Source organism: Enoplosus armatus (genome assembly GCF_043641665.1).
Source record: "Enoplosus armatus isolate fEnoArm2 chromosome 16 unlocalized genomic scaffold, fEnoArm2.hap1 SUPER_16_unloc_3, whole genome shotgun sequence".
Classification (NCBI taxonomy): Eukaryota; Metazoa; Chordata; class Actinopteri; order Centrarchiformes; family Enoplosidae; genus Enoplosus; species Enoplosus armatus.
In genome coordinates this window covers 13,006-27,594 of record NW_027261192.1, presented here as the reverse complement: position 1 = coordinate 27,594, position 14,589 = coordinate 13,006, and the positions used below count along the sequence as shown (strand labels likewise).

General features: G+C 42.0%; 1 protein-coding gene across 2 annotated transcripts; it reads left to right on the top strand.

Annotated features, from left to right (window-relative positions):
- Positions 1-1,572: 1,572 nt before the first annotated feature.
- On the top strand, positions 1,573-8,743 carry LOC139307142 (kin of IRRE-like protein 3). 2 transcript variants are annotated; one of them, XM_070931026.1, is made up of 3 exons: positions 1,573-1,822; positions 3,610-3,680; positions 7,511-8,743. In XM_070931026.1, exons 2-3 carry the CDS (start codon positions 3,633-3,635, stop codon positions 7,985-7,987), a joined length of 525 nt encoding a protein of 174 aa, XP_070787127.1. In that variant the 5' UTR covers positions 1,573-1,822; positions 3,610-3,632; the 3' UTR covers positions 7,988-8,743. The 2 variants fall into 2 exon arrangements, with proteins under 2 accessions (XP_070787127.1, XP_070787126.1); XM_070931025.1 differs by lacking the exon at positions 1,573-1,822 and adding an exon at positions 2,051-2,115.
- The last annotated feature ends 5,846 nt before the right edge of the window (positions 8,744-14,589 follow it).

Genomic DNA, 14,589 nt, shown 5'->3' with positions numbered 1-14,589 from the left:
ATCACGTTTAATTTGGCAAGATACTCTTAGAACTTATAGGAAGGCCCTCTGTAAAGCCAGATCAGCCTATTACTCATCATTAAGAGAAGAGAACAAGAACAACCCCAGGTTTCTCTTCAGCACTGTAGACAGGCTGACAGAGAGTCACAGCTCTATTGAGCCATGTATTCCTATAACCCTCAGCAGTAATGACTTCATGAGCTTATTAGAGACAGAATTGATCACCTTGTGTGTTCAGGTGGTACCTTACCTTCAAACACAGGAATCTCAGAAACAGCTGTAAAACCTGATATATATTTAGATTGCTTTTCTCCCATTGACCTTCACCAAATTACTAAAACCATTTCTTCATCTAAGCCATCAACTTGTCTCTTAGACCCTATCCCTAACCCCATACCTGAAAAGAAGAATTTTGGCATCAACACTTTATTCACACCCTCCCAGCTCACTCCTTCCTATTGGACGACACTCTTTGGACGATATCTCCCGGACCGAACGTCGGAGAGACTTGGAACCATGATCCGTCTGCCATAATTTGACCACGCTGAACACACCAGTCTTGGTTCCATGTCTCTACGACCTTCCGTTCCCGAGATACAACCACTTACAATACTAGTACTTACCTGATGCTCCAGATTTTCAAAAAACCTCACTCCAGAAGTGGTACCAATCGACTCAAAATGTCCTGAAACATGCTCCTATACATACCTGAAAAGAAAATATTCACACCCTCCCAGCCCACTCCTTCCTTTGGACGATATCTCCCTAACTGAACGTCGGAGAGACTTGGAACCATGATCCATCCAATGTCTCTACGACCTTCCGTTCAAAGACAGGAAATGACGTATCTCAGGAACGGACAGAGTCGGGGGTGGTACCGTTGGAAAGGCCATACCCGAATTATATCAGACAGATCATAGTTTCAGGTCTCTACGACCTTCCTATCGAAAGTTATTCAACAAAAACGGTAAGTTAATGGGTAACAAGGTATTAATTAAATGTATAATGTTGTTTCTTACATGTTATATGGATGTAGAAACTTCTTTTTGCTGTCATTTCACCTCTGAGCCTCCTAGAGACAAGCCGTTTTTTGCGTGCTGCTCCGTCAAGCCGTCTTTTGGTTTATATCACTTTCCAACTACACAAATAACTGCATCTTTTTCAGTAGTATTTACCTGTAACTGACAGTGAATCTGAAAAGAACAAGAATAATGGATTTGCCTGATGAACTTTTTGCATTTGAAAAGTTCAGCAGTGTGGAAGACTTCATGCATGCTGATTTGTATGTGGGACTACATTCTACAACAGTGTCCTATCCCCATCATTTTCTGAAATACATGTTTAATGTGGATGGACTGGTCATAGAGTTTGACAAACTGCAAGGGCTGCTGGATGGGCTGCACCACATCTTTCTCCCACGTTTCAAATCACCTTTACTGAAGTCACATTACCACATGCTGAAGAAACATGAGGACTTGACCAAATCCAGTCCAGATCAAAAATGCTGTGGGACACACACTTGGATATGTAGATGGTGGGTACTATGTTGACTGTTGCCCCGTCTGACAGTACAGCACCAGACACAAGGCTGTTCAAAAAAGACCTGTACAACATTCTGGCCACAGAGTTGCTTAATGAAGTGACTGACAACTTCAGACAGTTACTTGCCAACCTGTCCCCAAAGGATATGAGCAGACCCACTATCCAAAAGCAGGTCTCTCATGACATGAGTAATTACCACGTGTTGTTGCAGGATTCCCTGTTCAACCTGAACCTACTTGACCAGGCAATTGAGAAGGCCAACACCTGCTACTTCATAAAGGTGAAGGTCTTTCTTAATCAGTTTGGCCAAAAAGATACCGAGACCCTGGAAATGTATGCACGCTGTCTTTTAAACTTACTAACAATGATTGAATTTTTTGTGTTTTGTATTAATTGTTTATACGTATTCAGCATGGGTTTTATGATTATATTTATAAAGCACTTTTTCATCCATATGAGGAGGAGCCTTCTTCTTTTATCTTTCTATTTTATAATCCTACCCCGAACCCAATCCTGACCCTAACCCCCGTTGGTGACGTCATTTTTTGGGACTGAGTTGACTGGTCTGATACGGTTGGTTCTTTTAGTTTTTATTTCTTTTATACATTTTAAAACTGATATAAATAATGCATACATATTGTTTTTTTACTAACTTGTGTGGGTTTTTACTAACATAATTTTATCGGTTTGTGGATATATTGATGATTTCTTTCTTTTAAATAAATATATAAATTTTTGCACTTTCTGAGGAGGGTAAATAGCCTCCAGACCTCTGTGTGGCCGCCATGTTTGCCCAGGATGAGACTCTCTGTGTGGGTGGGACTCTCCCCCTGACACCCCTGGTCCTCCACTCCTCCAGGACATGGCCCTGGTATCCGTAACTGTTTGCCCAGGATGAGACTCTCTGTGTGGGGGCACTCTTTCCCTGACACCCCTGGTCCCCCTGGTCCTCCACTCCTCCAGGATAGGAGCCTGGTAGTGTCACATGTTAAGCCCAGAGAAGGCCACTCCACCTCGGGGGAGCTTACTGACCCCCCCCTCCCCCTCCACAGAAGGAAAAAAAAAAAACGAAGACTACTTTAAAAAAAAAAAAAATAGGAATGAACAGGGCCACAAAAGGCAACGAGGCAGTAATATTTCTGGAAGCCTTCTCTACAGTAGAGTAACTGAGGAGGGTAAATAGCCTCCAGACCTCTGTGTGGCCCCGCTGGCCCAACTGTTTGCCCAGGATGAGACTCTCTGTGTGGGGGGACTCTTCCACTGTCACCCCTGGTCCCCCACTCCTCCAGGACATGGGCCTTCTTTACAACAAAAGTAACTGAGGAGGGTAAATAGCCTCCAGACCTCTGTGTGGCCCCCATGTTTACCCAGGATGAGACTCTCTGTGTGGGGGGACTCTCCCGCTGACACACCTGGTCCTCTACTCCTCCAGGACAGTAGTCCTGGTAGTGCCACACATCTTTTTTCTTGTATGCCAGAATAACAGCATATTTAGAGGTTTAAAATGGGACTGAAGAACTTAATTAGTTTTATTAATATTTTTACAATATTTACAATATATTTCTCCATTATTGTAGGAGGTAATCTAAGATTTTATTTCAGATGTTCTTGATATTCCATAAAGGGTATCTTTAACACTCTTGTGTTTCCTATAACGCAATATGTCAGTCTCACTCATGATTGGTTGCCCATCAGCCAATGACAGATGAGCTTGTCTTGGCTATATATAAAGCTGCCCTGAGGGTTCCTCATCATTGATTGCACACCAGAGATCATGCAACGTCAAGTTTGAATTCCAATGCTTTGCATTGTAGTTACTAATATTGAATATAAATCACTAATGATTCCAAGTTTAGCATCCAAAGTACGTAATATTCCAAATATTCAATATAAATAAATATTTCTTCCACATTTAGCATCCAAAGTACTTAATGATCCATATATTAAATATAAATCACTAATGCTTCCAAGTTTAGCATCCAAAGTATGTAATATTCCATATATTAAATATAAATCAATATTGCTTCCAAGAAATATCCATTGCCTGTTGCTTTCCTTTATTTCAAGGTGGTTATTCTTGGGGTGATTCCATGGATTGTTCCGGGGCACCACAACCCAAATCTGAGGAAACACAAACTGTAAGTAGAAATATTATTAGAAATACGTACACATATACGTACATAATAGCACAACGCTACAAGTGCTGTGAATTGCATTGCACTGCAACCACCTTTGATCCCAAAAATGGCCAGAAATGGACAGGGCTGACATATGCATTAGAGCTCTCCGGTGATGTTTGTCCTGTATCCCTCGCTGCTTCTGTTAAGGAGCTAGAGGGTTGTGCTGTAGGAGGCATCACATATGCAATGTGCCATGGCAGTTTTTCACAGGCAAAGTCCTGCAGGGCAGGGCAGGTCGTTTGATGACACCAGGCGGGGCAAATGATAACCTCTGATAGTCCTCAATGTGTTGAACCCAATGGTGCCCACACTGTCTCCCCTCCTTGAGGATTTGAGGAGTTATGCAGCCACAAATACATTCCAAATTCTCATCTATTGTAAAGGCCATAGATTAGAATTTGGAATATTTCCAGATTTTAATCTATTAAATGGAGGCAGTTCCCGTGATCCTTTAGCATGACACAGAGGTCATAGGTCAGTGTCAGCCATATTGATTTAATCTCCATGAAAGCTGCATCAGCATTTATAGATGTGTGTATATATATATATATATATATATATATATATATATACACATACATTGTACTGTTGTGTATGACTATATATGTATTGCACTGAAATGTTTAAAGAATAAATAATAGTGAGGTAGTATGTGTCAAAGCAGGAATCAGTCTGTTTCTTCTGAGTGTCTGACACTTGAACAGTTTGATGGCCACAGGCAGGAATGATTTCCTGTGGCGCTCTGTTGTACATTTGGGAGGAATGAGTCTCCCACTGAAGGTGCTCTTTTGCCTGACCAGTATGTCATGGAGAGGATGTGAGACATTGTCCAAGTTGACCCCTAGCTTGGACAGCATCCTCCTCTCTGACACCACCGTCAGAGAGTCCAGATCCACCCCCACAACGTCACTGGCCTTGCGGATCAGTTTATTGAGTCTGTTGGTGTCCGCCACCCTCAGCCTGCTGCCAAACAGTTAAACAGTTACAATTCCAAATTTTAACACTGTTTTTCGTTCTAAATTTTGACTTTTGACCTATGTCAGAATCAGAAACTGTTTATTGCCAAGTAACATACATTACAAGGAATTTGCTGTGGTCTGAAGGTGCTATTGATTCGATAACAAATAAGTAGAATATAAAAAGTAAAATAAAATAGAATAAAAATAAAAGATAAAAACAAGATAAATAACAAACAGTGCAGATAACAAACAGTGCAGTTTTGACCAGAATAAAGTAAAGTAAAGTGTCCAGATAAAGTGTCCAGTAGGGGGTGGGTGCGTTAATGTAACGCAGGGGGGACGGGGGTGATGTACGTTAATATAACGTATAGCTTGTGTTTGTGTTCTGGGGGGGGGGGGGGGGGGGGTGTCAGTGTGAGTTTGTCAGGTTGACTGCAGAGGGGAAGAAACTGTTTTTGTGGCGGGAGGTTTTGGTCCTGATGGACCGCAGCCTCCTGGGGAGGGGGTCGAACAGATGGTGTCCGGGGTGGGAGGGGTCGGCAGCGATCTTCCCTGCTCTCCTCAGGGTCCTGGAGGAGAACAGGTCCTGAAGAGACGGGAGGTTGCAGCCAATCACCCTCTCTGCAGAGCGGATGATACGCTGCAGTCTGCGTCTGTCCTTGGTGGAGGCAGCAGCGTACCAGACGGTGATGGAGGAGGTGAGGATGGACTCTATGATGGCAGTGTAGAAGTGAACCAGCATTTTTTGTGGCAGGTTAAACTTCCTCAGCTGCCTCAGGAAGTACATCCTCTGTTGGGCTTTCTTGATGAGGGAGCTGATGTTCAGCTCCCACCGGAGGTCCTGGCTGATGATGGAGCCCAGCAGTCTTGCTGTGAACCAGGGTTTGTCGTTGTTATAACTCACCCTGGTCCGAGTTGGTACGCAGCAGTCCTCACAGAAGCTGATATATGAAGTCACAGCCTCTGTGTACTCATCCAGACTGTTGGTAGCAGTCCTGAAAACATCCCAGTCAGTACAGTCCAAACACGCCTTCAGGTCCTCTGCAGCTTCACTGGTCCACTTCTTCGATGTTCTCGCAACAGGCTTGGAAAGTTTTAATTTCTGTCTGTATGCAGGAATCAGGTGGACCATGTCGTGGTCAGAGTGTCCCAGTGCAGCGCGGGTGACGGCGTGAAAAGCGTTACTGACTGTGGTGTAACAGTGATCCAGAGTGTTCCCCTCCCTGGTGGGGCATTTAATAAACTGTTTGTATTTGGGGAGTTCGTGTCTGAGATTACCTTTGTTAAAGTCACCGAGGACAATAACTACGGAGTCCGGGTTGGTCCGCTCCGTTTCCAGTATCTGGTCGGCGAGTGCGCGCTGTGCGTCCTGCACGTTGGCCTCCGGTGGAATGTAAACACCGACCAGAATGAATGAAGCGAACTCACGGGGGGAGTAGTAAGGTTTACAGTTTATAAAAAAAGTTTCCAGGGAAGGAGAGCAATGCCGTCGGATCACTGTCACGTCGTTACACCAGCTGCTGTTAATGTAGAAACAAATACCTCCACCCTTTGTCTTGCCGGAGAGGTGCGCGTCGCGGTCCGCTCGGAGAAGCTGGAATCCGTCCAGCTGCAGCGCCGCGTCGGGAGTTCTTTCCCCCAGCCATGTCTCCGTGAACACAAAACAGCAGATGAATAAAAGTCCTTGTTTCTCCTCATCAGCAGCTGGAGTTCGTCCATCTTATTCCCCAGTGAGCGCACGTTAGAGAGAAATATTCCGGGTAGCGGTGTGCGTTGTCCTCGCCGGCGAAGACGCACGAGCGCACCGGCACGTTTCCCTCTACGTCGGCGTTGAGCTGCAAAGGTGAGAGCACCTTTGACCAGAATGTCCCATAAAACAGTTAAAGGTGCGAGAAATTCGGGAAACAAATCCACTGGAGATGTTCCCCTGATGTTCATGAGCTCTTCTCTGGTGAAAGAGCTCCGTGAACCAAAACAAAAAACACTGTTTACAAACAAAACAAGGCAAAACAATGCGCTCCAACAGACCGAGGCAGCCATCCGCGGCGCCATCTTGCAATATACTTCTACTGCCTCAAAGTAATTTAAAGCTCAGCACAGTCAGATCTTAATCATCACAAAGAAATCCAGTTTATTAGGCCGAGGCCTATCCATGCTTCCATGGAGATTTTTATCCACAGATGAGATATTTGTTTTCCAACACACCTCTCTATGTTCCACCTGCTAATAATGTTCTTCCTAGTTGATTTACTTTTTACATATATATTCTGCCACCATAAAACCAAATTTTTACTGTCGTCCCTCCTTTTCCACATTCAGTTTATGTCAGTGATGGTATTAAAAAAAGAGAGAGAGCAATGACAGACAATGCTGTGCAGTTTTGCAATTAATTTGACAGACAATAAAATGTATTAACAAATCTAGCAATATACACTGCACAAGTGGTGGATACTGCAGAGCATTGATTAACTAAGTGGGTTTTCACAAGTCAGTCACAAGCAGATGACTCACACCACGAAAGAATGTTACCTGCTATTTCATGTTGCACAAATTAGCCTGTTTATTAATTCCTTGTATTGATCATCCTATTTCCTAATTACTGTTTGAATGTCTACTTTTCCCTTCAGAGTGAAAGTGAGAGATTAGAAAACCTAGAAAAAGTATTTTTGGTGCTGAGTTTTATAGATGCACTGTGTTTCAGAAATAGCTTTCAATAACTGTAGTTGCAAGTAAAGGAAGGCATTGATTCACTAATAAGAGGCAACATAAAAAGGTTTGTTTATTTTCTCACTGCAACTTTTGGAATTTTGCTTATTTTGCATGTAAAAGGACCCCACCAATGGTTACTACACTGTCAACACCTTCAACGAGCACCACGCCACTCCCACCATGTCCCTGGCCCCCAGCCAGACACCCGACGCAGTCCGAAGCCCACCTGCTGGAACTATGACTATCGGCAAGCAGCGTGTGCCCACCGGCATGTCCTTCACCAACATCTACAACACACTAGGAGCCGGTCCAAACCGCCTGTACGACTATAGCCAGCGCTTCGTCCTGGGCATGGGCAGCAGCTCCATTGAACTATGCGAGCGAGAGTTTCAGCGTAGCTCACTCAGCGACTCTAGCTCCTTCATCGACACGCAGTGTGACAGCAGCATCAGCAGCTACAGCAAGCAGGACACCTACGTGCAGTTTGACAAGGACAGCAAGACCTCAGCCTCATCCTCTTCCCACTATTCTCAGTCCTCCTCCCAGAACTCAGACCTCACAAGGCCTCTGCAGAAACGCATGCAGACCCACGTCTAACAGCTTGTGGGACCTTGACTGGTGTAACGAGGAGGAAAGGGATGTTCCAAAGAGCCATCTTACCTACACAGATGAGATCATTTTTCAGTGCTTCATTGGTATTCCAACAGAGGGACATAACATGGTTTGTAAATGCCAACTTTTGAAGCTATACACTACTAAAGACTTCTTAATCATGAGCCAACTTCAAAAAAAGAATTGACATAAAAGAAAAAAAATTAAAATCTCTGAACGTTGTGAGCTCAGCTGCCCCTCTGTCATTCAGAGCACTGAGGGCATTGTTAAAATAAGAAAATGGCTTTTCTCGTGAGCACCTTATGTGAGCTGGCACAGCAGCACGCTCTGTACATCAGTTACCAGAACACCTTGGTGACTTTTAATGCTAGTTGCATTAGAAATGGGTTTATCTTTTGTATCATGTGCTGTACATTGTTTTGGCTCTTTGTTGTTTTTCGGAGAATTGTGAGAATTTCTTTTCTAGTGAATGCTTTGCGAAGGATCTTTCCTCATGAACTGATCACAGAATGCATGGAGAAGTGGATGTGCCATCTTGAGCAATACACTCAAAGGCAATTTTCAGATGCTTTTGTTCAGTCACCTGCTGCTTACGGAAGGTATCTTTTTCCTTTTTCCTCCTGAAAGGACCTTATGATGTTTACAAGTGTGGCGCAAGGGTATTGAGATCTGTACTTTTCCCATTTAATGTGAGACACTTTCAGCTTGTGTGTGTACTGTATCTCTGGGGGGCACTTTGTAGCTGCCAGAGCAGGTACAAAGGAATTACAGGAATTACATTCTTTCTTCACCTTATTTTCCCTATGAGCCCCTCTCAGATCTGTTTTCTCCCTTTTTGTTCTTCCATTTTATTATTTAATATTTAATTTATATTTAATTTCCATATTTGGCTGATATCATGTTGTTTACACTAGAGCTCTGTAAAACCCAGCATTTTGTTTACTGTAATTTGACTACTGAATGACAGTATAGATGAAGTGAAATTATTGCAGTTTGATATTTCTGATCTTCTGGGGACTTTGATGCCCACTGTTTTAAGTGAGCAAGAATGTTAGAGCTCGAGACAAAATGCTATCATGAAGTCTGACAATTAGACTGCTGCACTCAAGAAGAATGTCTAAAAAAGGATGAGCTACATGTACTACCACAATTTTCTGTTTGAGTACTTTTATGAGGAAATTAAAATAAGCCTATCTATGTGAGTGCCTGGGGTGGTTTAATAGGCAATCAGTCAAAGCAGCCACACATTAAAATCATGCTGTAATATGGATCCAAAGGGCAATCAGCCAATACAAGCATGATACAGCTGAGGAACACAAATAAGGTTAAAAATTGTCAGGAAGGGATGTGAATAGAGTGAAGAAAGCACAAAGTGGTACATTGCATCGCAACTCATGTTCTACAAATGAATATAACTGAATAGCATGGGTTGATGTACTGCCATAACTAAGCACTTACAGATGTATTAGGCTCACTCTTACTGTGTATTAAAATGAATCTCATCACTGTTATGTTTAGCAATGCTACCTTATATTTGGGGATTTCTGTTGTGACCATACATTACTGTACAGAAAGAAAGATGTTGTGTTGTGTGTGTTTTTATTAAAGAAAACTACAATATATGTCAATGCTACTTGATTGGAGGCATTTTTGTTCTCTAACTACAAACACAAACCCACACATTTGTAATGATATCTCTATTTGTTGAAGAAGTAAAGTGGGCCAACTCAGACTAGATCTTGCCCTTCAGATGCAGAGAAGAATGAATGTCCTCTACCATCGACTAGTTTGTTCAAACATGTGTGTCAAAATGTACACACATTTTTGTAAAAATAATTCCCAATCACAGTTACTATGTTATATGTTATTAGTAAATTAGTTGATTGACAGAAACTCAATCAACATTTTTTATAACTGAGTAAAAGTTTAAGTTTATCAACTGGCAGTCAACTTCTCTAAAGGGGGTTTCTTTTCTTGTTGGCTGGAGGAAAACCTCAAAAAATGAAAAAAAAAACACTATTAACCTGAGGTGGTAATGGCACAAAATGATAAAGGTCAAAAGAAATAGCTCTTCAGTTTAACCCTGATATTTCTTGAGCCTAAGGTAAGGACCAGCCTGATGACGAGAGATCAGTCAGGCTCTACCAATTGTGCCAAAGGCGGAGTTTTTCACACTCAAACTCTATTCCTTTGTCTAAAATTTTGATATTGCTGTTTGTTTCGCGGCTGGCATGGTGGCACAGTGGTTAGCACCATCGCACAGAAGGTAGAGCAGGTAAAGCAAGTTGGGGGTTCAATCCTCGGCTCCCCCCCATCATGTCGAAGTGTCAGAAAGTTAATACTTCAGTTGATCACACAATGCAGTATAATAAACTACACTTTGACTCATTTATAATTGCATCCTTAGTAGATCTCTATCTACTAAGGATGCAATTATAAATGAGTCAGTAGATGGCACTGTGGCCATATGGTACACAATGTATTAAACTGAATTAAGATTTAATTTGTCTTATTCGTTGTACAGAAACCGCAAGGGTGAAAGCCTTTGTTTACAATGCAACTCAAACCTTTAGTTTCCACCATCTGGGGACTTATCTTTTTTTACCAGACATGCTTTGTGAGTTTTCATCTTGGATCCTGAGGATCAGGAGGTGGAGCTTCCCTGTGTTTCTCTGCCAGCTTCCTGCATGTGAGACCCACAAAGCATGTGAATGCATATACAGTAATACACAGGACATGACAATAAAAGACATTGACATGTAATTCTGCATGGTTGTTTTATCATTGCTGAAATTGCTGTTGTTTAAATTCTACCTTGTAGTTAGATTATACTGAGCTTGGCTTTCATGTTTCATCGCACATCAACATCTCAAAGAAAATGCCTACAATATCGTGCCTTGAAGGGAATTCTGGGAGGATATACTTAGTTGGCAATAATACTACTACACCTGCATAACTGTTGTTGATTCCCTCAGGATTCCTCAGGGAGAACTAAAGAGTATAATGTCACTAAAATTTTCCTCTAAATGTTCTACACTTCAGTTGTTTGGCACAAAGTCCATGTAACTTTTGGTCATTTTCCTTTCAGAAACGGGTATTAAAAAAAAAAAAAGATGGGGTCTGAATTTAGTTTATTGCGGCCATCAAAAATGGAAAATAACAGCTTTCTTGTTTTCATCTTGAAATGGGTAATCTACCTAAGCTGCACCTAAAAGGTGGGATTGGCAAAAGGCACAAAAGGGCTGCTCTCCCGACCTAAGTTCTGTGAGTTTTCTGCTGGGCAGCCTCAACATCTCCTCATGGCCTCCACACCTTTGTAATTTACTTTTTTTTCACTCATGCACATACTTTAATTTATCCACACCACTGACTCCTTCCATATCTCCACTCCTCATCTTCTTATTAATTAAATACATAAATTTGAAACTTTTGTGTGGTGCCCCTCTTGTTGCAAGCCTGAGCCAAGATTATTGTGACAACATTAAAGATGTAATTGACATCTGGTACATTAGGATTACACCACTGTCTAAAACAAAAGGTAAATGTTGTTTCTTATATACAGTGCTCTTCTACCTTAACAGTTCCCAAAGCGCTTTACAGATCAGGTCACATTCACCCATTCACTGACACATCGATGGGGACCGAGCTGCCATACAAGGCACCCCGATGCTCTCCATCGGGAGCAACTTAAGCAGCAAGCAGGTTCAGTGTCATGCTCAAGGACACTTCGACATGACGGCTCTATCTGCTCTACCTCCTGTGCAGCAGTTGTTGCCAACAACTGACATTAATGTCAATATGCTCTACGCCCGTCCCGTGTTATTGCCTCTCCACAGGCACAAATGACAATCTTCACAATATTAATAATTAATTCACTGACAAAGACCAAGCCAATAAAGATGTGGATTTAGAATAGTTTATTTCACATTATGAAGAAGAAGAAGGGAATGGATAATACTTCTGTGGGATGTGTTCGAGGCACAAGGCAAGGGAAATGTAAAGGGAAACCTTTAATTTCCATTAATAGACATTAATGGTGATAACTGAGGCCCTTCAACTTGCTGCACTTGCACTATCTTCAATTCAATGACAGACGTTTTCTCAGGGCAGTTTTAGAGTAGATCTAGACCGTACCCTTTATTTACAGATGTGTAGATATGTACATTATTTACAGAGACCCAATAGTTCCAACCATGAGCAAGCACTTGGTGACAGTGGCACAGAAAAACTTTTTAACAGGCAGAAACCTTGAACAGAACCAGGCTGTGGTGGGCGGTCATCTGCCTCGGGCAGTTGTGGAGAGAGAGAGACAGAGACAGAGAGAGAACATACAGTAGCACAATGCAAGTTCCACATAGAGATGAAAAGTATTATCTGCCAATCCGATGAGCATACACAAGTAATGACATACAGTACACATGTGGGGTGTTTTTCCTGCCCCCCTTCCTTCCCATGTGAAACTGTATGATGCACCTATTTCTTGTCAAACGATGTGGTTGTTATTAAATAGACAAAATCTTAATGAGCCAGGGCTCCCATAATGATGTGTCTTGAAAACATTGTTGTTACGATAATTGATTCAAATTTGGTGCTAAAAATATTCCACATGACCTTTAGGTTCTGGGTTTGATAGTGGTGTGACCTTTGCTTTAACCAGATAATCTTGCAGTGATTGTGTGGTCCTCAGCAGTTCAGTTCCTCTTCTGAAATTATTGAAATAATTTTTAATCAGTCTGACTAGTATAACTGTTGAAGGAATGTAGTAACAAATGTATGTATGGAAGTCACTTACTTCACTGCGGAGTTGATTTGGGTCAAAAGGTCACTTCGGAGCTGATTTAGGTCAAAAGGTCACTTTGGAACTGATTTGAGTGAAAACTTGAGTTTTCCACCTCATTTGAGTGACAACGTCACTTTGGAGCTGATTTGAGTAAAAAGGTCACTTCCAAGCTGATTTTGGTGAAAACTTGAAGTTTCCACCTCATTTGAGTGAAATCGTCACTTCGGAGCTGATTTGGGTGAAAACTTCACTTCGGAACTGATTTGAATGAAAACTTCACTTTCAGGCCTCTTTCACTGAAAAGGTGAGTATTCCTCCTGTTTTGAGTGAAACCGTAACTTTGGAGCTGACTTGAATGAAAACTTCACTTTCAGGCCACTTTCAGTCAGGCGTTTTCCACCTCATTTGAGTTAAAACGTCACTTCGGAGATGATTTGGGTCAAAAGGTCACTTCGGAGCTGATTTGGGTGAAAACTTGAGTTTTCCACCTCATTTGAGTGACAACGTCACTTCGGAGTGGATTTGAATGAAAACTTCACTTTCAGGCCTCTTTCACCGAAAACTTGACCTTTCAACCTGTTTTGAGTGAAACATGACTTTGGAGCTGATTTGAATGAAAGTTTCGCTTTCGCCCCTCTTTCAATCATGAACTGCGTATTACACCTGTTTTGAGTCAAACCGTGAGTTTGGAGCGGATTTGAATGAAAAATTCACGTTCACTTGTCCTTTCCTCCAATTTCAGTCAAAACTTGACCTTTTCAACTGTTTTGAGTGAAAACTTGACATTCAGGCCTCTTTCACTGAAAACTTGTCCTTTCCTCCTGTTTTGAATGAAAGCTTCACTTTCGGCCCTCGTTCAGTCTCAAACTGCATATTTGACCTGTTTTGAGTCAAACCGTGAATTTGGAGCGGATTTGAATGAAAAGTTCACGTTCAGGCCTCTTTGACTGAAAACTTGACCTTTCCTGGTGTTTTGAGTGGAAACTTCACTTTCAGGCCTCTTTTACTGAAAACTTGACTTTCAGGCGTCTTTCACTGAAAATTTGTCCTTTCCTCCTTTTTCAGTCATAAACTGTGTATTACACCCGTTTTGAGTCAAACCGTGACATTGGAGCTGATTTGAATGAAAACTTCACGTTCAGGCCTCTTTCAGTCAAAACTTGACCTTTCCTGCTGTTTTGAGTGGAAACTTGACTTTCAGGCCTCTTACACTGAAAACTTGTCCTTTCCTCCTGTTTTGATTGAAAGCATCACTTTCGCCCCTCATTCAGTCATAAGCTGCGTATTACACCTGTTTTGAGTCAAACGGTGACGTTGGAGCTGATTTGAATGAAAACTTCACGTTCAGGCCTCTTTGACTGAAAACTTGACCTTTCCTGCTGTTTTGAGTGGAAACTTCACTTTCAGGCCTCTTTCACTGAAAACTTGTCCTTTCCTCCTTTTTCAGTCATAAACTGCGTATTACACCCGTTTTGAGTCAAACCGTGACATTGGAGCTGATTTGAATGAAAACTTCACGTTCAGGCCTCTTTCACTGAAAATTTGTCCTTTCCACCTTTTTCAGTCATAAAATGCGTATTACACCCGTTTTGAGTCAAACCGTGACATTGGAGCTGATTTGAATGAAAACTTCACGTTCAGGCCTCTTTCAGTTAAAACTTGACCTTTCCTGCTGTTTTGAGTGAAAACTTGACTTTCAGGCCTCTTACACTGAAAACTTGTCCTTTCCTCATGTTTTGATTGAAAGCATCACTTTCGCCCCTCATTCAGTCATAAGCTGCGTATTACACCTGTTTTGAGTCTAACG

What these genes read in the sequence shown, in the direction of transcription:
- LOC139307142 (XM_070931026.1), top strand. Translation starts at nt 3,633, where the DNA reads ATGGATTGTTCCGGGGCACCACAACCCAAATCTGAGGAAACACAAACT. An exon ending in AATCTGAGGAAACACAAACT is followed by an intron (nt 3,681 to 7,510) that starts GTAAGTAGAAAT and finishes TGCATGTAAAAG; the next exon opens with GACCCCACCAATGGTTACTA.